The sequence below is a fragment of the Tinamus guttatus genome, unplaced genomic scaffold (assembly GCF_059628265.1).
Source record: "Tinamus guttatus ecotype Peru unplaced genomic scaffold, ASM5962826v1 Tinamus_guttatus_pri_ptg000327l, whole genome shotgun sequence".
Taxonomy (NCBI): domain Eukaryota; kingdom Metazoa; phylum Chordata; class Aves; order Tinamiformes; family Tinamidae; genus Tinamus; species Tinamus guttatus.
The window spans coordinates 86,069-108,463 of NW_028288861.1; the positions used below are offsets into that span (position 1 = coordinate 86,069).

At 38.6% G+C, this 22,395-nt stretch overlaps 1 protein-coding gene across 1 annotated transcript in view; it reads left to right on the top strand.

Annotated features, from left to right (window-relative positions):
* Positions 1-22,395, top strand: part of AVEN (apoptosis and caspase activation inhibitor) — a gene marked incomplete at its 5' end in the record, with an annotated part of 80,141 nt that overhangs the window by 9,696 nt on the left and 48,050 nt on the right. Inside the window, one exon of the mRNA XM_088529371.1 lies at positions 10,001-10,178. Coding sequence (XP_088385497.1) covers positions 10,001-10,178 — 178 coding nt within the window. The remainder of the gene's footprint in view (positions 1-10,000; positions 10,179-22,395) is intronic.

Genomic DNA, 22,395 nt, shown 5'->3' on the forward strand with positions numbered 1-22,395 from the left:
GAGGTTACACCTTGGGGGCAAAATACTACAAATCAGATGTTTGGCAGTAACTTGCTCTGTTGTGGGGCAGCATGTTGTCTGGTGCCTGTAGGACCTCAGCTTCATCTTGCCAGGACCAGGATCTTGGGAATCTTGGAGGATTCCCTGCTCCTGATGAGTTTACACCACCTTGTACAGGCAGAGGTGACAACTCGAGGGAGTGGATGGTGCCTTGTTTGCATGGGCTGGATGTACGGCCAGGGAGAGCCTGTCCTGACTGTGAGGCAGGGACTGCAGCCCCTGAGCCAGGGGAGGTCGATCTGCTGCATTACTGCTTCCTCATCCCCCCTCCTCCTTCCCATTTCCCCACATCATTAAATACTAAATGTAGTGAGATCTGCAGGCATCTATGAGATTTGAAAGGGGAAAAAAAAACCACCAGGCTTCTCCCTCACTGCCCAGCCCTTAGATTTCCCACATCCTTGAAAGGACAAGGAGAGGGAAGGCTTTTGGTGTGCTGTAGTCAGTACACTCTGCATCTTTCCTGTCTTCCATCATTTAAAAAAATAAATTATTTTTGGGTTTGGACTAGATGATCTCTAGAGGCCCCTTCCAACCCTAAGCATTCTATGATTCTATGATTTTTAGTGCTGTTCTCAGAAATGCTATTTAAAACTCAGAGTTTATTTTTGCCATAGCATTGCTGTAATGTATATGTTTGTTTTATCTGTTCTGACTCCTGAATTCTCTTTTGAATCAGTGCTACACAGTACATAGGTCCTGCATCTTAGTTCCTTGGTATGTGAGCCCCATTGATAGACGTTTTGTTTGTGTATTAGGCAGTTTGCTGTCTCTTCTTAGGATCTTTTATATCACTTACTGTTCAATGATTGACTATGTGGCTGTGTATTGGGCCTTAAAAGGAATTTGTTTTTTAATTCTGCGTTCTGGAAATATCCTCATATGAGGGTGTTTGAAGAATTACTGTTTGATTGTGCCACACCACATATATACTAATACAGCATAATTTAGAAAATGTGTGACATCTGGAGCTACTGGTTTGTTGTTAGAAGAGCAGTAGAAACCTGAGGTTTTTCAACAGCATGTGAATTTACAACTATAAAATGGCAGCATGTTAATAATGAGACATGAAAATCATACAGCTTATGTTACTGTCAATGTTGCAGACATGGTGAAAGGGAGGAGGAAAGAAGAATACTTTCATGTGGATTTCTTATGTGATACATTTTTAGGCTTCTGAATTAGTAGAGTGTCTCCTTGTACAGCGTTAATTTTTATCATGTGAAATATTTTGTGTTTATGCTATGCTGCTATTATAGATGATCTGTAAAATCAACAGATGCTGGGGTATTTTAATTTAAAATCAAGATAGAAGAACTCCCTACTGTGAGCCAAACATTCATTCTTGTATACTGAACCTTGGAAATAATGCATTTCACATACTCAAATATAATGCATTTCACATGCCTCACCACATCTCTTCAAGGATTAGGTGAGAAGGGGACTAAAAACAACAATCATAAATGTTTTCAAGTGGAAGCTGAAATTTTTACCCATCCACATAAATGTTTTTAATGAAGGATTTTTTTTTTTTTAAGAATATGTAAAATCAGCAAAGAGTACCTACATTTCCTCAAGTGTTATGTGCATTAAGAATAGCAATGGAGAATCCACAATTCTATGATGGAAATTGAAACACAAAACTGGTTCTAGAAAAACAAGTTTAACGTTGCAGGAAATTGAGGTTTAGGATGTGGCTTCCGAGTACAGTATGCCAATCTAGTGGATAACTGCTGGCAGAAATGAGGGCTGGATCTGCTTCCTAGACCTCATGTTTTGCAGCAAATTCTCTGCCTCTCTCTCATCATTTATTTGTGCTTGTCTGATTCTGCCGTGAACTAGTGCAGGGACTTAAACTGCCAGAAGACTAACTGTAGGAGAGAGAGGAAAGCTATTGAGGAAACTTTCTGCAGGTGTCTGATTTTGGAGGATGTTGTTCTACTGGTGTCTTCTGGAATTCCTTCGTTAACTCTGTGCCGGTTGAAAGTAGAGCGGAGTGAATGATTATCGTTCTTCAAACGCTTTAACATTCTTAAAAACCTGTTGTTGCATATTATGTAATATTTTTCAATTTAAAGATAGGAAATAGCATGTTACTCAAATGTAACAAATCTTGGAGAATTTGCCCATTTTTAACAAAGCAGAGCTGGAATCTTTCAGGATTTCTTTTCTTATTTTGGCAAAAACTGATCCTGAGAAAACATTAATATCTTATATTTTTGCTTGTGTTAGAAACCTTGAAGCTTCTTCAACATATTGATTTTGCACTTGGTAGAGTAGGCAGTTACTGGGTTTCTGAGTGTTTTTGTTTTGTTCTGTTCTATAACTGTGCGTGCGTAGGGGGTTGCTAAATAAACTTTAGACTTGTCTGTACAGCCGAGGCGTTCTCAACTTTTACTCGTTTGAGCAGGCTTTTCAAAGCTCGAGAGGTAACCTTTGTGGGTTAGGAGTTGGGCTTGCTTTTTGCTTGATCTTCTGCAGATGGATTCAGTTATGAGTAAGCTTTTTACCTGATTTGCCTTACTTTTATTTGTCTTTGATATGGTTACAGAAATAGAAAGTTTTTCGGTATGTATCAGTTTATAACACAGATATGTATGTTGAGAGAGGTTGGTCTTGCTCACTGGCTCATGAGGATTAGAAAAACAGCAATACCCTTAAAAACGTCTGTCGCCAAAGAGTTGGGATGAATGCCTATACCCTCAATAAGCTTATAATTCCTTGAAGTTACAAAATTCTTCCTGAGCTTTCTTTGCAAGGTGCAGTAGAAGCTGTTAATACAATTAATTGCTTTGGCAATTTTAGGGAGTGCTAGAACCAGGCAGCAAAATGAAATGCTAAGGATTAGAGGTGGCATTGGAGGCTTTCAAGACTTAACTGGACAGAACCCTGAAGCGCCCGGTCTGGTGGCAGTTTTGACCCTGCTTCGTGCAGGAGGAGCTGGACAAGATGATCCCTGCGCTCCCCTCCTGCCTGAGCTGTGCTGTGGTTCGGTGACATTAACAGCACCGAATGGAGCCCGTTTCTGGATGCAATCAATTGCCAGTATAGCTCAGATTATTTTTAACTCTCATAGGAGCTGCAGATTTGGTAAGAACAAATACCTTTCTGTAGAAATTTTTCTTAGCCTTATCATAATGCTCCTTAATTTGGTTGGGGGATATGATATGCAATAGTCACGTATGTATGCAGGTCCATAGGTATGAAATATGTTAGAGCCCCAGTTTTGTCAAGTGTGGCCTGTATCCAGCAACAGTCAGTAAAATTGCTGTAGCCTTTGTGGCAGTGTGCTTGTTCTGCAGGTTTTACCAAAACTCGTTGCTTCTGCCAAGATCACGGCCCTTGCTTTATGTTTTAACTCATGCTTTTCATCTGAGTGTTTGTAAGAAAAAGATACGCAGTTTTTCCAAGTTAGTGCAAGTAACTCGAGAGTAGTAACTGGCAACTGTGTAAGTCATCAAGTTGCTTCTCTGCGGAGTTTGCCAGGTAGTGACCGACGTGAGCCGGGGCCGCGGCGGCGGCGTTCTCATCACGTACCCGCCATCTCATACCCTTCACGTGTGCCAGTTGGACTGTGTTTCAGATGGTGATTTTCTAGCTTGGAAAATTCTAGCAAACAAAATATTAAAATATGTGCTTTCCTGAACAAATATTTGCTTGAGAGGCTTTGTTTCCAATTCTAGTTTTAATTCTATAAAGGAGTACTTCTGAGAGCTTTTTGCTGTGTATATATTCTGTTAGCAATTTTTCATTACAAGATTATTAATTTTTATTTTCTCTGAGTCAACCTCTTTCAATTATGGACTATAGGAGCTGCAGAACAAAACTGTATGGGGTGATTTAGAGGGGGAACCTGTGGCAGACAGTCAGTTTTTTCCCCCCTCTGTTCTTTTCCACCCCTTCGAAGGACTGTGCAGCTCCTCGTATGCTTCTACCTTGTGCAGGCATTTCTGAGGCTGCAGTGGAAAGCAAACATGAGAATTTGTGACTTCTTTGAGTTTACCACTTAAAGCAGTATTTACAAACAAAATATCCGGACTGTTTGCCTTTGTTGTTCTTGTAGTATATGTGTTTCATTTTGGTGCTGGATGCCTAAGGGAGAAATTTAGGTGCTAATAGGAGCTGCTGTTCCAGTTCAGTGAAGTGGCAGATTGGTTCAGAACGTGGCCACTGCTTGTGGAAATGCTAATAATGATCTGTGAAAAAGATGAAGCAGGACTTGAGGCCTCCTGGCTCTTGGTTGTGATACAGTTTTCCTAAACCCAAAGAATGTTTAACTAGAAGTGCTTTCTCGTTTTAGGCAGTAGTGAAAAGAGAGGCACTTTATTTATTTATTAACAGTTACAATACTTTGCATGTTTACTTTTTTAGTGTTATTTTGATTAGACAATGTAAATAGGAGGCCTCCTGAAAAGAGTTCAGCATAGACAGGCTAACAGCTCCTGATGTTTTGCAGATGTTGCTGAGTATTATAACTTTTTTTTTGGTCCCTGAAATAAAATGATTTATACCCTAGTATTTTGAAAAAGTAAATTTTGAGTTAAATTTTAAAATTTCATTTATTATTCTAAAATATGATTAAAATTATGATGTAATAGCTTGAGGGTCTTACTCTAGCTTCTGGTCTTACTCTATATGGATTGTATTTCTGTATTGGTTAAATTAGCTTCTCTCAATGTTCTAATTTATTCTTTTTCCTATGTACTGAAATTTTTCATTAATATTCCTAGGTAGACAAAAGAATGTGTCAACATGTTTCAGGAAATTTTATCAGATATTGGAGTATGTGTGTAATATACTGACAGAAGCTTCTACCTTGATAATTCTTAATCAACTATTATTTATTTTTTTATTTTATAAAAACTGAATTCCTACTTGCCTGTATCATTGCAGAGTGCAGTTCAAACTCTTTCACTGAATTTTAGAATCTGCATCTTCATATGGAAATGGACCTCAGAGTTTAATTTATGTTTAAATACTGGAATACTTCCCAGATAACCTTCTGCATTATTTCTTATGGGTTGGAAACCCCTCACTCTAAATGCCTACAGATTGAATCAGTATTGCTAAATTGTTTCAGTACTCTCTTTTGTAAAATGATAGCTTTAATCTAAAGAATGTGTCTACAAATGCAGTTTTGCTTAGGTCTGCCATCATCCTGAATGTATATTTAGTTTTTCTTTAGTATCCTATAGAATTGTTACCTTTAGCCCATTACATTTCTCCTGCAGTAAACCAGGTAAATGTATACTTTTACCCATTTTAGATTAATTTCAATAAATTCCTAATTGTTTGCGAGACAAGAAGGAGAGGCATGGATATATGAGATATAAGTAAGTAAATATGGAAAATCAGAGTAACTTTGTGGAAGACGATTATGCTACTTATAGCTATCATAAGTTATAAGCCCATCAGTCATTGAGACAGAGGAAATTAAGCTGTCAGGGGATTCTCCTGTATGTTCCTGGATTAAAAAAAAAGATGTAATGAGCACAGAATAAAATCTTTTTGAAACTGTTGTATTCATATTGTGCTAAGATAATTCATGATGCAGTCTCATTGCTCCTCTATGGTTATATATACCAGCAACAACTTTGAGACATGAAATTAAAAGCATATGTGTCTTTACAAGAGCAATTTAAGTCATCATCATCATTATATAACTGTAAACCTTCCCCATTTCCACTTGTGCTTGCCTAGAGGAACCACTCAGAAAGTATCAAGCCCTCTACCTTGTAGTCACTCATGCAAGGCTCTGTAGACAGATTCTTATTTTGGGAAACCTTTTAAAGCAGAAAGATCATGAATTACTTTGTTTCAAAGGAAAGCAAGGTCATAGCTTCTGGCAAGCAAAAGCCCAAAGAGCCCAAACTGCGAGTTCTTGTGAGGTCTGGGGGCAGCTTGGCTCTTTGGCTGTTGTTTGAGGGCTTTAATTGGCTTCGTTTTTTGGATGGCACACAGTGTGTATATTTTTTGCTCAGTGAACAGTCTGAGCTTTCTTGATTTTATTTATTTATTTTTCTACCAATTGGATTTTGTGTACTGTTCCTAATTTCAAAATCACAGAGAATGAGAAAAATTTTGCAGGAAACTCTAGTGAAATGTGCAAATGGAGCTGCATGTTCGGTGGTCCTCTGACACAGGGGAGCAGCAGATGAATATTATGCCTGCTTTGATACCATGATCCATTAAAGCCCTGAACAATAATGCATAGATAAAGCTCAAAATTGTTTAAAGGCATCAGTTTTTATTCCCTTCCCTGAGTCATACCCTTTTAAAGGTTATTTTTGAGTTGGCTTTTAGAATTTGTTTCAGCTGGTATCATTTGTTCTTTGGGAGGAGGTGTTTGTTCACTGTAGAACAGATGTCTGCTCTGCACTGGTGAAGACTTGTCTCATCTTCTGCAAGGAGTGATGGCAGTGGTAGTAGCATATAGCCCACCTCAGTAGGCAGGTAAGGGGCAAGCCCTATAGAAAGTGTCATCCCGAGGCCAAACAGAATCACAGAATGGTTGAGGTTGGAAGGGATCTTCTAGATATCATCTAGTCCAACCCCCACCCTGCTCCAGCAAGGACGCCTAGAGCATGGGGCACAGGGTGGCATCCAGGTGGGTTTGGAAGATCTCCAGAGAAGGAGACTCCACAACCTCTTTGTGCAGCCTGTTCCAGGGCTCTGCCACCCTCGTGGTAAAGTTGTTCTTCCTCACGCTCAGGTGAAACTGCCTCTGTTTCAGTTTGTACCCGTTGCCTCTTGTCCTCTTGCCAGGCACCACTGAAAAGGTTGTGGCCCCATCTTCCTGGCAGCCTCCCCTAAGATACCAGTATTGATGAGATCTCCCCTATTTATGCTTAGATAGAGCTTCTCCCAGTAGAAGTCATGTTGCTATTTTAGACTGTAGCTATTTCACATGAGACAGTAGAAGCAAATTATTTGTGAGGCTTCACTGATCAGTAAGAAAAAGAATATTTTGTGTGAGGTGAAAATGCTTCTCTTAAGTTGTTTTCAATGGCAAATATTGAAATGTGATTAGTTGTGGGCCTGTTTTGTAGTATGGCAGTGCATTATGTGAAATCTTTGGTGAGACATTTTATTAGATATATAAGCAGGTGTGCATTTTCAGATTAATCATTTCAAAAGTAAATCCCAGCTGGTGCTTGGGAAATTCGGCGGCGCAGTTGACACTCCTGAGAATTTGTGGTTTGTTTCTTAAAGTTCAAGCTGGCAGTTTAACAGCTAAGAAATGCAGTTTCCTTGAGGTGTGCTGTATAGCATAGCTAATGACAAAATGTGAAAAGGATTTAGTCCAGTATTTCACATTTAAGTGGAAATGTTTGAATCCACATTAGTTCACTGGAAGCTGATTAAAACAAGAATCTAATATTCCTGTTGTGTTTATGCCCATGGCTGAAAGGAGTAACTGTGACAGGTTCAAAGGAATTAAGTAGCTATAGTGCCATAATTGTTTGGGGTTATTTTGATCTTTCAGATTTTTTTTTTTTTTTTTTTTTGCAATTTCTTAGAAACAAAAAGAAAATACAACGTAGCCGTGTCTGTGTAGCACTATTCTTGCTTTGACATGTGAATCATATAATCAAGTTATTCTGGGGACTGAACTACCCTAGACTTGCTGGATTATAGCAAATCATTTCAGTTGTAGGAGGGAAAAAAAAAAACCAGCTAACAAGTTGATTCTTCAGATAAATGATTTTGGTGTTTGTCTTGTGGAAACTATAGCTCTGGATCAGTTCCCAGTAATACAGTTCTGATTTCAGCTCCCTCAGTTGTGCAGCCGCTTGTCTGCAACAACCATTTTAGTGTATGTATCTGATGTGTAGAAAGGAAAGAGACTTTACCTAAAATGAAAGCAAAATTGCACAGAACTACTGAGAATGCCCAGATTTTCCACCTTTTGTCAGCTGTTCTATTACAATGTGATAGATTTTTTTAAAAAATGTATTTTTCACTAATTGTAGTAGGTTTTTAACCCACATTAGCACTGTTTAATGATTTTTACCATTTGTAATGTGGATCAGGACTCCCAAACAGTGATAGAGAAGCTTATTTTATGAATATTGGGAGGTTATTTGGCAGGGAGAAGTTGTTACTCTAATTCAGATTTTGCTCTGTGTGTGAGATGCAGGGTAGTCATTGTGAGACCATTTGGGGAGGATCTCATCTCCCACAGTCAAGTTTAAAACATCGTGCTCTGCAGTGGGCCTAAAAGCCATGAACTGGCTCTTCCCTCAGTATTGATAGTCTTGATTTTTGTGTATTTTTGCCTTAGTGGCATCACTGCTAGTTTTGGTCATTTTTAATACATTTTCAAAACTGAGGAGCTGCAGAGCTCCACTACCCATGAACTATTAGTTCCTAGTTATGCTTTACGGGTCTGTCTTCTCTTTGTGGTGGGCTCGTGTGGGAATGTAGTATGTGGTGTTTGCAATAGAGATTTATTTCATGTTCATAGAGGTTTTTCTGTTAAATGACTGGATGCTACTGGAAGGTGGAAAACCAAACAATTTGCTTTCAAGCCAAACTGTATCTATGAAACTTTGTATGGAGTAGACCCGATTCCTAAATATTGCTATAAAACCTGTGTTGCATTGCTGTATATCCCTTCTTTTTATTTATCTTTCTACATGTGATGTTGCAGCTTTTCATTTACAAGGGTGTTCAGTTCGACTTTATAAATAATTGCTCTTCACGTTTAATTCAGGATTACATTTAGTTTAAGCTCTTAAAGCTGAAGTCCACCTTAAAGCACATTTATGATGGTGAGCTGAAATGACATTTGAGTTATTAATATGTAATGACATACAGAAAGGCAGCTTTGCTTTTCACAAATACTTTATGCTGAATGCGGTGGTTCTGAGCTTCTCAGTAACACGGTAACATGGAAAAAAACTTGCATTTCACTGCCCTAGTTATGAAGAATGTACTTATTCTTGTGATAGCAAAATTCAATTTTATGTCAGCAGCGCACTGTGATTTGTGAGAGAAGGAGAGCTGTCAGAAGAGGTGTTTGGGAATGGGCTCAGCAAGGATCTCTCTGTCCTTGGGCTTCTCTAGAAGATATTTTCCACCAAAATGCTGCTACTCTCAACTCTTCCCTCCTGGCACTCAGATCTTTCCCTTTGAGAACCGGCAGTCATTCCAGCTCTAATCCATGCTCTGGGAGAGGAGAGCCCTCTGATGTTGAGGGCTCACGGAGAGCTTTCCGTGACCCTGTTCCTGATGCCCATTTTGTTGAAACTTAAGCTGGCTCTTAGAATCTTTTGTTGAATCTTAAGCTCCCTTAGAGAGAGAAGGGAGAGCCCCCTTGCTTTCTGGAGGGGGCTGATAGCTTGCCTGTCTCTAGTCCATCTTATTTTTCCCTGCATGTTTTATTAAAAGAAGATTTTCATGAAGGAAATATGTGTTGAATTACTTTACATTACTCAAGAGTATATAGTTGGGATAGATATGGAAACCTGTATACAGATCACTCTTACATGATGTTTTTTTGGCAGTATTTATGATGTCTTTTTTCCTGTGCTGTTCAACAAACTCCACTTCCTTTCCTTGTCCCCTGTATCACTGCTGCCCTTGTACAGAGGCACTGCTGTTAAATTCCTAGTTCTGCTCCTCACAGTGCTCATTGTCAGGAAGGAAAGTGCTCGCTTTGGGCTTCTGGAACAAGAGGGAAAGGGCGGCAGGCGAATCAACGTCCCCAAACAGAACTGAAGGTTTGCTAGAGTCTTTCAGTAATAAGGAGCTCTATTCAGTTCAGGAAGATGGCAGCGCCTAATTGAAACGTTTGATTGCATGGCTACTGATCCAGGCTTGTTTGTCGTTCTGGGCTTTGCTTCTGTGGTTGTTGGCATGACTATTTAACCACTGAATGAAGTTGAATGAACACTGTTGAGTTGCAGTGGCTCAACTGTCCATTTAAATTTCACAGGTAGAGGAGGATGATGATGATGAGTCGCGAGAAGAAGAGAAGGAAGACCTGAAAAGCTATTCAAGAAGAAAGATCGTTTCCAACTGGAGCCGCTATGAGGATGCAGAAAGAGAGGGACAGAAAGACAGTGCAGAGTCTCAGAGAGGAGCAGACTTCCATGTCTTGCTTAGCTCAGCAGGTAAGTGTTTTGTACTCTGTATACGGACTTTCCAATTTTGCATTTTGAAACTTTACTTTAGTTCTGGCTGTTCTAGACACTGCAATGAGATGCTAGAATACAGTTTGTGTCTGCAGGAGTAAATAACGCCACTGACTGGGGGTGTTCAGCATGTTCATGGCAGCAACCATGCCACAGACACGTTTCCCAAGCTGAAGTATACTGGGGATAAAAGAGGCAGCTGCCATTAAGCCTTATATAAAAGCTGTATGGATTTGAGTATGTTTCCATTTGCTTGGAGCCTGTTCTGGCCGATAGTGAATTTCTTACTGACCTTGGAGTTGTTGGAGTGTTTTTAGAAAAAAAACAAACGATTGTTAATACAGTAAGCACAGCAAAGCAGTCAAAACAGCTGTTTGCTGTTGTTTGTTTTGACAATGCTTTGTTGCCAGCTCTACAGATCTTGCACGTGAATAGGAAGTTTTACTCTTCTTGATAACAAAGATCAGTTGTTTTTCCATCTTTAAAGGGCATACTAAAAGAAACAGTAGGGGGGCAGGCTTTAGTTATTTATGTATTCATTCTTTTTAAACTATACATGATTACAGCTGTTGTGCAAAAGAGTAAAATTATTTTACAAAGTGTCGATGTATGCCATTGTGTTAGAAGACTTCTGTGAAAAGCAATAAAAATCTCTTTTTTTTTTGTGTAGCCTGCAAGCTTGGGATGGTTATATTTGTCTAGATATATTCTTTTCTTCTTTTTGTTTTCTTTTAACCTCATATTTTGCTTTGAAGAGAGATTTTTAAAGTCGTTTATTATGCAAACACACTTATGTCTAGAAGAAAATGATTATGAATAACTGGAATATGAAGGCAAAACAGTTGAAATGGTTATGTAGGGGAAAATACAGTGAACATTTTATATGCTTTTGAACAGGAGCGATAATTGAAAGAATTATTACTGACCAGCTCTGTTTATTACCATGCTCTGAATTAGAATGGTCTTAAAGTTAATATTTCCGATGAAATGTTATATTTTGGTCTGGTACAGACTGTATGAGTTCTTGGCAATGAAATCTGTCAGCTTTTGTTTGCATCGTTATACTTGGTTACAGATAATATCTGGAAAGAGAGCAGATCATTAAAAGTGTTTGATAAACACCATGGAAAATTCATTTTAAAACACTGAACCTTCACTTTTACGATTAGAAATGCAGTTCTCACTTGCTAGCTAATTCAAGCTGTTGACTTTGTAGTGTAGATAACATTGTTTAGATACTAGTGGATGAACAAAATAATGCTTGGCTGAAGTAGAAGGAAAATGCGTAGCGCTCTGAAATGAACACTTGCAAAAAAGAACATAAACTTAGGCTGCAGTAAGAATTTTTGTGATTAACTCTTTCCGTCTCATTCACAATCTACCTGAAAAGAAAGACTTTTCTTTTGTCATAGCCAGACTATAAATCATATTGAATAATATGTTTTTTCTTCACCGTAATCAGGTGAATACTCAAAACTCTTCCAGATTGAAAGATGTGCTGCTGCAAGGTACTAGACAAAGGTTTTAGAAGGTCAGATGTTGAGAGGATTCAGAGCTGGTCTCAGGCTACCAAGAACACGTGCGGTGCTACATTGAAGTTGGAGCTGGTCTTTGGACTGACATATCCGATAGTGTGCGAGTGTGTGTGTGTGTGTGTGTGAGTGTGTGTAAGAGTTGCTGAAGTTCAGAATTCAGCTGAGCAAGCAAAGCTTGTATGTCTAGTTACTACAAAAGGAAAATGTCGCCTTTTTCCTTCCTGTCCTGTATAGAAAGAAGGTAGTCAGGAAACTATTACTGAGTTTGAGGGTGAAGAAAGTGTTTAATCTAATTCCCTCTATTTGTAACATTAGTAATTTTAAAATTTGTCAAGTGAGGGGGAAAAAATCACGTTTAAAGGACGGTGTATCTGAAAGTACAGTTTGGCACGAACACAGAAATACATGAGATTTCTGTAACTGAGAGTTGCATTGATTTTTATTTTTAACTTCTGATTAATCCAGTAGAATCAGAGCTGGGTCTTCTGTCATTTTAAAATAAGATCCTGTTTAATGTCATACCTTGTGACTTAACATTGACCCCAATTTTTACAAGTCCAGTATAGTATGGTTCACTTGCCTTTTACAGGTATCAGTGAAGCTAACTGCTGCTGATACTTTAAAAAAAAAAAAAAAAAAGGATTATTAAACTATTTTGACTCAACTGAGACATCTCATCTAGCACTTGAAAGTTAATTAGTGTGTTGCATTATTATACAAGTTGGTTCTGAGTTTTTTTTTTTCATTTGTTACTGACGGAAAAATAGGGTAGCGTTAGAACTTAAAGTAGCTCAATACTTTATTTCTTCTGCGAGCCAATGAAAACTTGGGATGTCACTGTTTGCTGCTAAATTAGAAAGGCGCTTGGAAAAAAATATCCCTTGGATTAGAAAGATGCCATTGGTTACTGTCCTGTGGATGTCCACTTTTTGTGTTAAACTACAGCAGGTGGTGATTTCAAGCGTGCAGTGAAAGTTTGCCTCAATTCTTGGATTTATTTGAAAATTATTTCAATAGTATTTGTTTTGTACTTGTAATCTTCTTAATTCTCTGCGATTATATATGTGTTTACAGAGAGACATATATAGTGCATTAATTTAAATAACGCACATCTTCCCATTTCCCATTTAAAATTTTTTCTGGTATGTAATTTAAAATATTACTCCAGCCTTATGGCAGAGCCATAGTTTGTTTATTTTATAATCAGGAATGTCTTCGTGCTCTTCCTCCTGATAATATTCAAAAAAAAAAATCTAAAAGGATAAGTCAGACTGACTGTAAAGCAGCATGGTGCAAGGTTTTCTTTCGCACTTACCTTTTAACACCCATTCATGGCCGCTTGATTATTTTAATTGATTTTTTTTTTTTCTTGCTAGTGTTTTTCTTGCATCGTTTCTTTGGCTTATGTGTAAAAACTGAAAATGGGATGGTATTTATTTTTAGTGGTGTGAGAAGAGGCTTGCATCTGCACCTTCCCGGCTGGCTGTGAGTTCAGCCAGGCCAGTGCAGGTGGTGGCACTGAGTCGAGGTGACTGCAAGGAACCACTAGTCGAGGAGAGGGAGAGGAGTTAGAAATTAAATTAAAGCTAGTCGATGTGTTTGCGACCTCCAAGAAATTAAACTTCCAAGCTTGATATTTCCAAGTTAACATTTTAATAATTATGATTCTGCATGTAACTTCCTAGTTCAAAACAACAAAAACTTGTGAAGGGAGAGCACAAATGTTGTGTGATATGGACATTGGGATTGGAGCTTTTAGATCTAGGACATGGACATCACTGTTGCTTGAATTAAGATGGGAGCTGGGAGAAGTCCTGGACTGTGTCCCAAATCCAATGGTGTGAGCTGGAAGGCTGCTTTGCTAAACTGTTGCAGAGATATTGGTGTTAAAGATGTGGGCTTGCTATATGGATGAGAGATGGCACTTTCCATTCCTGATGTGCCTGATCCTGTTCCATGCAGATTTTTTTACAGGGAATATTTGGCTCTTCACTAACCAAGGCTTAGAGGAAACTTGACTGAGCTGCTTTGCGGGACTGGCACTTGCGCTGTGAGATGCCGTAGCGAAGCTCACTGAGGATACATCCTTTTGGAGACTAGTTGTTAAGCTCCAGCAGGTCTCATCATTAAATATTTACAGACTCAGATTTCTTGAAGCTTGTAGCTCGTCCAAATCTGGGCAGATTTTTCACAAAATGAGCAAAGTATAGATCTTGCAGAAAGGTTTTCAAGCCTGATTTCAAGATGGTGATTCAAGGCACAAAAGTACTTGCAATTTTTCAAGGGTAGCGCCTTTCAAAGGAGAGCTTTTTCTCCTACGTTCTTTCATGGTATAAAAACTTTCCAGCCATTCTTTTTAAAGGTGCTTGTGGGAGGAGGTTGAAGAAAAATCATGTGGAGTGGACACTTGGCTTGGAAACATTTAGACTAAGTAGCAAGCTTTTAAGCAACTGCAAGTGGTCTTAATAAAGAACTGTCAGGTGGCTTTGGCAATAGCTGCTTTTACAAGCCTCACAGAACTACTTCATTAGGGCTTATTCTAGGTATTTATAGAATAGGGTGGTAGTTTAGTTCTTATCCTTTTCTTTACATTTTCAGTAATTTTTGGCCATCTTTTGTTCAACACATGTATATAGAATTATATATATTAATATTTTCTTTAATTAACCTTGAAAATAACAAAGTAAACTGTTTTCTGCATTACTTTGACATGTAGCTGATATAAAGTACAAGTCCGCTGTGAAGCCCGAAGGGAATAAATCTCGAATCAATTTAGTAAAGATGCTAGTGAAGCATAAGAACAAGGCAAGTGGAAGTGATAGGCTAACCTTGCTTTGCTAGAAGAATCTTACCATGTTTGAAGAGCTGCCCTCGTTCTTTGACCGACTGGTGTGAAGTGCCCCAAAATAGATTTCAGTCCTTCCTCAATTTTAGGTTGTGAATAGATGCTTTAGATTTAAAAAATATGGTGCTCATGTCATTGCAGAGCTGGTCAAGGACTTGGTCAAAGTTCCTTTCAAGGTATTAGGCATTACCTCTAGAGCAACCGAAAACTACCGTTATATCGGTCTCGATGGCTACACGCTGAGTTGCAGAGTAATGAGTATCAAGGTGAAAAACAGAAATCTGGATATGGATTCCTTCCTTCTCCTCCCCACCCCCTTTCTTTTTTGGTCGTAGCTGGATGATTCTGATGGCCCTTAAAAGACAAGGAAAAAGATGCCGTGGAGTTCAGCTTGGCAGAAGGGTTTTGATACTGTAAGAACATACATAATTTATGTAGGTCTTATGTAGGTCCTTAGCACTTGAATACTAAAATAAAGGTGGAATAACAATCAAAAGAGCAGTTGCTGGAGCAGAATAATAGTAAATGTTAAGTGTAGAAATTGTAAAGTAGGAGTTGATTTCCATTCCCTAAAACACTGTTTTGTCTTTTAAACCTTTTGCTTTTGAGCCTCTCTGTGTAATTTTGATGAGAGTACTGTAATATATCACTGTATCTTTGTCATCTTTGTGATTGATATATGTATGCTAGTAAGAGAAATAGTAGTATGCAGAAGACTGCGTGTCTTGGAAAACCTGGAAAGATAAGCTTTGAGAGCGAGGCTTGTGCTTAAAATAAGGATATCTTGATGGAGATGTAGAAAAGATTGTGGGTGAAGAATATATAGCTTTCTTATTTCCATATAAATTCTGCTCATGTGAAGGAGAATATAAGAGGCAGGCATGTTTCTGATAATTTAAAAAAAAAAATCCTTTCATCTCTTAAAGCTCTAGAGAACGGTTGAAAATCAGTTATTTTTACCGATCTGCCTAGCTCATTGATATGGATTATTGTAGTATCTATCAGGGCTTCCACTTTCCAGTGGCTTTTGTTTCCCACATTCAACTGATTTTTGTTCTGAATGCTTGTTCTGTGAAATTATTTATGCTTATAATATGTCCCCATATAGCTTTCTTTTCTGGAAGGCACTCTAGTTTTCCACTTCATTTTTCTTGCTTGAGCAATTTTACTCGTTGATTCTGAAATGGGAAGAATTTAGTAGGAAAACTCTGGTGTTTGATACTAGTGCTATAACTGGATAGTATTCCTGTTAATTTTCATATACTTGGGCAGAATGCAACTTTCTCTGACTTGTTTTAAAAAGGTATTTGTTGTTAATATAATTCTTCTCAGAGGTAAAAAGAAGCAACCAAAAACTGTCCCCCAGGCCCAGTTCTTATGTCAATAAAGGCAAAGGGAGGCGGGAGGTGTATGAGCACTGAGAGGTTCACAGAGCTCTCCCCTTTAAGGGAGAGTTTTTTTTTTTTTTTTTTTTTAGACAAAGTATAAATATCCTTGTTGAAGAGGTAGATGCGCTCCCAGTCCTCCTGTCGGATTCAGCAAAACAAATGTACAAAATCTCCAGCTCGCAGATGCTGCCACAGTTAAATGATGTTAAATTGCATCTCTGTCTCTTGTGCCATTGAGATATCTAAAATAGTGAAGGATTGTTGTTTATCAGCTCTGAGAACACCAACTTAGAAATAATTAAAAAGCCTTTTTATGTCTATGATGGCATGTGGGGCAGCTGTATTTTCAAGAGGCTGTCCCGCGACAGGCACCATTTTCCATTTTGGAGGCTGTTCATTCCAGGGTGGTCTCATTTTCACCTGCCTAGGTCTTAGTCACAATTATGCCCTGGGTAGTCCACAGCTGTGGCCTTATTGATAGACATAATAGATACTGCTATTTTATTTGCCTGTAGATAAATCAGGAATCTGGAATCTATGCAAATGCAGCACCCCCCTTCCTGAAAACCTTTCCCAAACAAACGTCCTCCTCCTCCCCCAAGATTTGCAATAAAAATCACAGAATTTGGCATCAGTGTAAGCTGGTTCTCCATCTGCTCTGTGCTTCCTCCTGAAGTGTTCCTAACATCACAAATTCGTCTCTTTTGTCCTATGCAGACAAGCTGTCCTTTTTTTGTTTGTGAATTAAAAATAGGAAGCACCAGATTTTATGTATTATGGAAGAATGTATTTATCAAGAAAATGTAATTGTTGATCTGTGCTCAGCAGTGCCTGTTTTTTATATACATGTTTCCCTGGTATTTTATGTCTAAAATGCGCTCAGAACTGTGTGGTGATTGAAGTGATTCCAAAGCTTGAGGTATGTATAAATGTAGCTTTAAAGCTTCTTTTTTCATTGTAACATTCTGATTTCATCTCAGAAAGATGTGACCATGGGTGTGTATGGAGGTTATTTCAGTGAAGCTAATGGCAAGGAACAAAAGAAAAAAGCTTAATTGATTTCATATTTCCAAGCTATTTTTTGCATGTCTTGTGATTTAGAGTTGGATAGAGTAAAATTCATGGACTAACAGGGTTAAATTCTGTTCCCATTAAAATCAGTGCAGTAAGCTTTTCCTTACTTGTGTTTTAATTCTTCGAACCTTGGTTGCATTGACTAACTTGTTATATTCCAGATTCCTGAATTGAGAAAAATTTCTGACCAACATCCTTCTCTGATCTTGTGCCTTAATCTTTTACTACATTAAATTTTGAGAATATTTGTCCTGAATGTGGTTTAAGTACATTTTGGTTATGAAGATGCAAATCAGTATGTTCAAGTGTGGAACAATTTGTCCTCATCCCTATCTGCCTGTTGCCATGTCCGTATTTGAATTCACAGACTAGAAAGCTTGATAAAAATATTGACTCGCCTGATTCACTGCTGCTCTTGTTTAATCACATCCTTGTTTCTGTAGCACCCCTAGAACAAACTCTGTCCCGACTAGGGTCTGTGTTGCTCATCTTGGTTTCTGCCACATCGTTATCTCTGACTTTTCTGCCAGTAAATTTCTTTAATGAAAAGACTAATTACTCTGACTCGTCGTCTCACACAGTACATTTCGTACTCTAGACTTCACTTTCAACATTCAATATGATGCCCTGTTCCCTTTCTCCCATCTTTACTTCTGCTTTCTCTCCTTGCTTTGAATTTTGGTGTTTCTCCATGGACTTTATGATTTTTTTCATGCTGTTCTTGATTTGGACACCTTTGCTTTAATTGATCTTATTCTTCTTTTTTGGATTTCTTTTTACACATTATTTCTCATTGACCTTCTGATTGTTAATCACCGGAATTAGACCGTAAGCTCTGCAGAGCAAGGACTTTGTCTTTTGATTGCCTGTGAAGTATTGGTTCTTTTCCCATAATAATATTAATCAGATTTCTGTTTCTAAGCTTTCTCTCGATTTATGTGCCCCCACACATACTTTTGTGCCTGTCCAAATCACACAGCGGCTCCTCATCTAGTTTGTGATCTAGTTTTGCTCTTCACTTGCACCTCTTTCTAGCGAAGCCAAGCTCCCCTGAGAGGCAGTGACATCCTTGGTATTTCTGGCCATGGCATGGGAAGATGTCTCTACTGAGCACATACAGGTCATGTCCCCTCTCCGCCCTCTCCCTCTCTCCCCTCCTTCCTCCCTCCCTCTCTCTCTCTCTCTGTCTCCCTCTCCTCTGTTTACTTTTTAGACTAATTTGTGTAGAAATGTATGAAGAGTGCCGGGGCATTACCCAAGTCTGTGTTTCAAAATGAGACCAATGCCTTTGTGATATTAACTGTGGGAAGAGATAATGCAGGGTCATGGCAACTCTCGGCTCATAGGAACTCTCCGTCCTGTTGTTGTCGTCCCTTCTTGCAAACCCTCCGTATGTGTAAAATTGTGAGCTGGAATCTCTTCCAATAAAAAACATGCTTGAGGGACAGAATAAGGTGGAATGGGGAGGGATTATGTTTTGTTTGATTCTGACTCATTTTCAACCTTTACTGGAATGTGAATCAGATGACCTTCCTTTGACAGTACGCACTCATCATCTCAGCTCATAAAAAGTGATATTTCTGAATGTGCTGAAGATAATTTGGATTGTGAGTCTGATAATACCCTCTCTCTTTCTTTCTAAGATCTTGATTGAAAACAGACAGATAATGAGATGTTTTCTTCTTGAATATGCGCATGTGCTTCAACATGCAGCCTGTGTCGCTAACAAGTGCAGCTTCCTTCAGAATGGCAGGGGGCAGAGGAGAAGAGCTCAACTCGGACGTTGTAATAGTGTGACACTGTTGTAGTGATCTTTTTCTGTTATAAAAGCTGCAAGCCATAATTGCAGGCATTAATAGCAAAAAAAAAATCATTTTAGACAGCTTACTTTCTGATTGGAAAATGGTCACAGAACTGAGCTGCCAGGGAGCTAAGTATTATAAACAGATAGGTGAGTGGTAATAGAGAAGGTTAATGGGATTAGATTTTCTGCCTAAACTAAGTGCTAAGGAAGAATACCAGAATAGCATCCTGCAGAGAAAGTGTTTGCAGTGTTTCAGGCAAAGATGCCCTGTTGGCAGTCTTCCCTGTCGCCTTTCCCAAGTCCAAGGAAGTGTGTAATGCAAAGTGTTATCATGGAGAAATGCCGGCCCACTCTCACTTCTGTATTGATGGGGTCTTATTTAGAGTGTTCTTTTTCTCTAGGTGTAATTTAGTTTTTGTATTGTTAGAAGATAAAGAGTTCAGCTGAGAACATGACAGGCTACACATGTTGACAGGCTTTTATAACAGGTTCTCCTTTAGGCTAAACCACTTCTTGACTGGAATCCTTAGATAGAAGTAAGAGGGAGGCTACCAAGATGAAAGTTATGTTTAACTGGAGGGACAAAGGGCCTTCAAAACCTGTTTTAGCTGAAGTGCAAGCACTTTCCCATTTCTCATGCAAATATCTCTCTTATGCAGGTTGTTTCCAGACCTGTTCTTCAAGCTAGTGCCTGTGTCTCGCTCGAGTGTCTTGCTGTCTGCATGGGCTTTGTCACAGTGTGTCTGGGGCTTGGGAATGGTGAAAGCCATTAGCCTCAAGAAGATGGACTGAAAAATGAGCCAGTTCACACAGCCCAGTAATATTAGCCTAGCCTAAAGCTATTGCCATTCTCTGCCCACCACGCAGGCTTTCCACATAAACTGCCTTTCCGTGTGGCAGGTAAGTCGCCCATCAAGCTGAAAATGCCTGCAACACGGGCAGGTTTCCTTGAGAAAGTCCACACGCGCTGGGGCCTGCAGCGCTGCCAGCTGTTATGGGTCCTTTGCATTGCACTCCAGGGACTCCTGACTAGGTCTCCTGAAAAATAAACCAAACCTGCTACTTGATAGCTGCTGTTGTGGGCAGGCAGGGAGATGTAGACGCTCATTAGCTGTCCCAGAAGTCTGTGTGAAGGCTTGGTGCCCTTGTTCTCTCTTTCCCTTGCTATGTGTCACTCGTCTGTCTTGGACATGGTTGACTTTTGTACCTTTTCCTTTTACATTGTCATCTCAAAAAACTTTTTTTTTTTTTTTTTTTTTTTTTTTTTTAAGAAAAAGAACAATATATTGGCAACTCCCTTCAGCTCCTCTATTTCATGAGCCATATTACCCTAAAGATGAAAACTGCAAAGGCTTTGCAGTCAGCTGCTGATGGTGGCTTTGTTGACTCTGTGTTTGAGATGGGCACAATACAAATCCGATAGATTTGGATTGCCCTCTTTCCCCCTCTTAAATACTGGAGAATACAGAGTAGCTGCTACCAGTCTCACTTGTGTCTGGCTTCACTTGATCAAGTTTTCCACCTGTAATAACTGTATGTGCGATTTTCAATTGCTTTAGTTGTCAAGTTAGTCGCTACTAAAACATGAATTCTGATGAAGATGGCTACAATTGTTTTAGATTTTTTTTTTCTCTGCCTTTTGTATGTGCGTAGAAGAAGCCAAATGAATGAGTTTTGTCTCTTACTTGCTTTTATTGAGTGATTGGTTTTGTTGTTCTGTTCTTTCCTATGCAGCCTTGAAGTTTTTATCAATAAAAACGTAATGAATTTGAAGTGGCATTGTAGCTTGCATCTGTTCTCGGTAATGAATTGTCATCATCTTTTCTCTTCTGAAAAATGAATTTGAAAAGCACTTAAGTGATTTTATGGATTTGGCCCATCATGAGGTACGAGCCTCTACCTGCTTGGACCGCGTGTACGGAAGGAAAGAAATTGGCAGGAACATGAAACTAAATGACTGAGCGAGGAGGGAAAGATATGGGGGAAGGGGAAACACTAGGACTGCCAGGAAGGGGCAAGAGCTTCTTTTGTGGTGGCAGCATGAGTATGAATTGGTTAAATTGCACTGGGCTGTGGATCCGAGGTGTTAGTACAAAACATTGTTTATGTTGAAGAACAGAAATCCAGAAGCCCGTTTGTGATTTGTCTTTATGAGCATTTGCTGTTAGAATATTGACAGCAAGTAATTTTGCTAATGCAAATAAGAGACATCAGTCTGCCTGGTTTACATATTTTTTTGCTTCTACTCCCCATCATTCTGTCTGCCTCTTCCTTTGCTGCTTTTTTCCCTGTTGTTCACTCCATAATGCCTTAGTAAGTGTTCCCGTACTCTTGTTTTTATATACTCTCTTCCCCTCCTACAGCCAACTTTATTTCTGAGGTGTATTTGAATATGAAAAAAGAGGAGGTGGGAAAGAAAGGAGGAGGAGTGGAAATCTCCACCAAGAAGAACAATCTAGTCACTTAGAGGAAAATTGCCTACAAGTATGAGATGACTAAATTAACTTGTGGAAATGTAATCTGAAAGCATCAGATTTTATAATGGTAACTTACAAGCACACTTTAACTTGTCAAAGAAAATTGATCTTTTTAAATATCTCTATGTAAAGTAAAATTGAACCAGAGACAGAGCATTTTAAAGTCTCCAAGGTGCTTGATTTGGACAGTTATCTTTGTATGTTTAAAAAGAAAAAAAGGAGATAGATGCTTATTTGTGTTTGCCTGTATTTTAAAACAGTTTATCTGTGTGTGTTCACTTGAACTTTAATATTTTTTTTGTCTTTTTATGTTATTAATAGAAAAGTCCTACAGTGGTTCTTGTTTTTTTCACAAACCTTTTGACTTTTAAGTAATTTAATTACCATTTCCTTCTGCAGTGATAAAAGGAATAAGAAAACTGAGGGAGTGAACTCCTTTGGGAAGTAAAATTGAAATACAAATTGAAGACCCAGTATTTATAAACTTGCTTGGTAGTGGGAAAGAATATGTAATGTCTAAATTTAGTGTAAATAAAAATTTGGAGGACATAATTAAAAAAGCTGCAGAGTCAACAATAACCTTTACCTAATAATTGCAGATGCCTTAGGGCATTTGGTGAAGAATACTGTAGATGGATAATGTACTTGTTTCCTGAAGCCTGCCAGTCTCCCAAAGTGGTTGTAAATTGAAAATTATTTCACTGAAAAAAGGAAATAAGTATATCCTCTGTAACCAAAATAACTCACCAAATAAGTTATAGTATATGATACAAAGCTGCTGTAATGCCTTTTGGAAACTGATATTGAGGCATTGAACAACTGCTGCTGAAAATACTATTTCGTGTGTGTGCGTGTGTGAATAGAATTCATTTAATCATGAAAGGAAAGCACAGTAGATTAATCCAGGGAGAATTTAACATGGACAAGATATATTTTGGTGACAGTGATGGCATACACCCACGTTATCAGTCAGGAAAAGGTGACGTCCACGTAATGGTATTAGGGATGATTTATGTAATTTACATTACAATAGGTAAAAGAATTCGTGAACAATCCATTAAGGATAGTGTGTA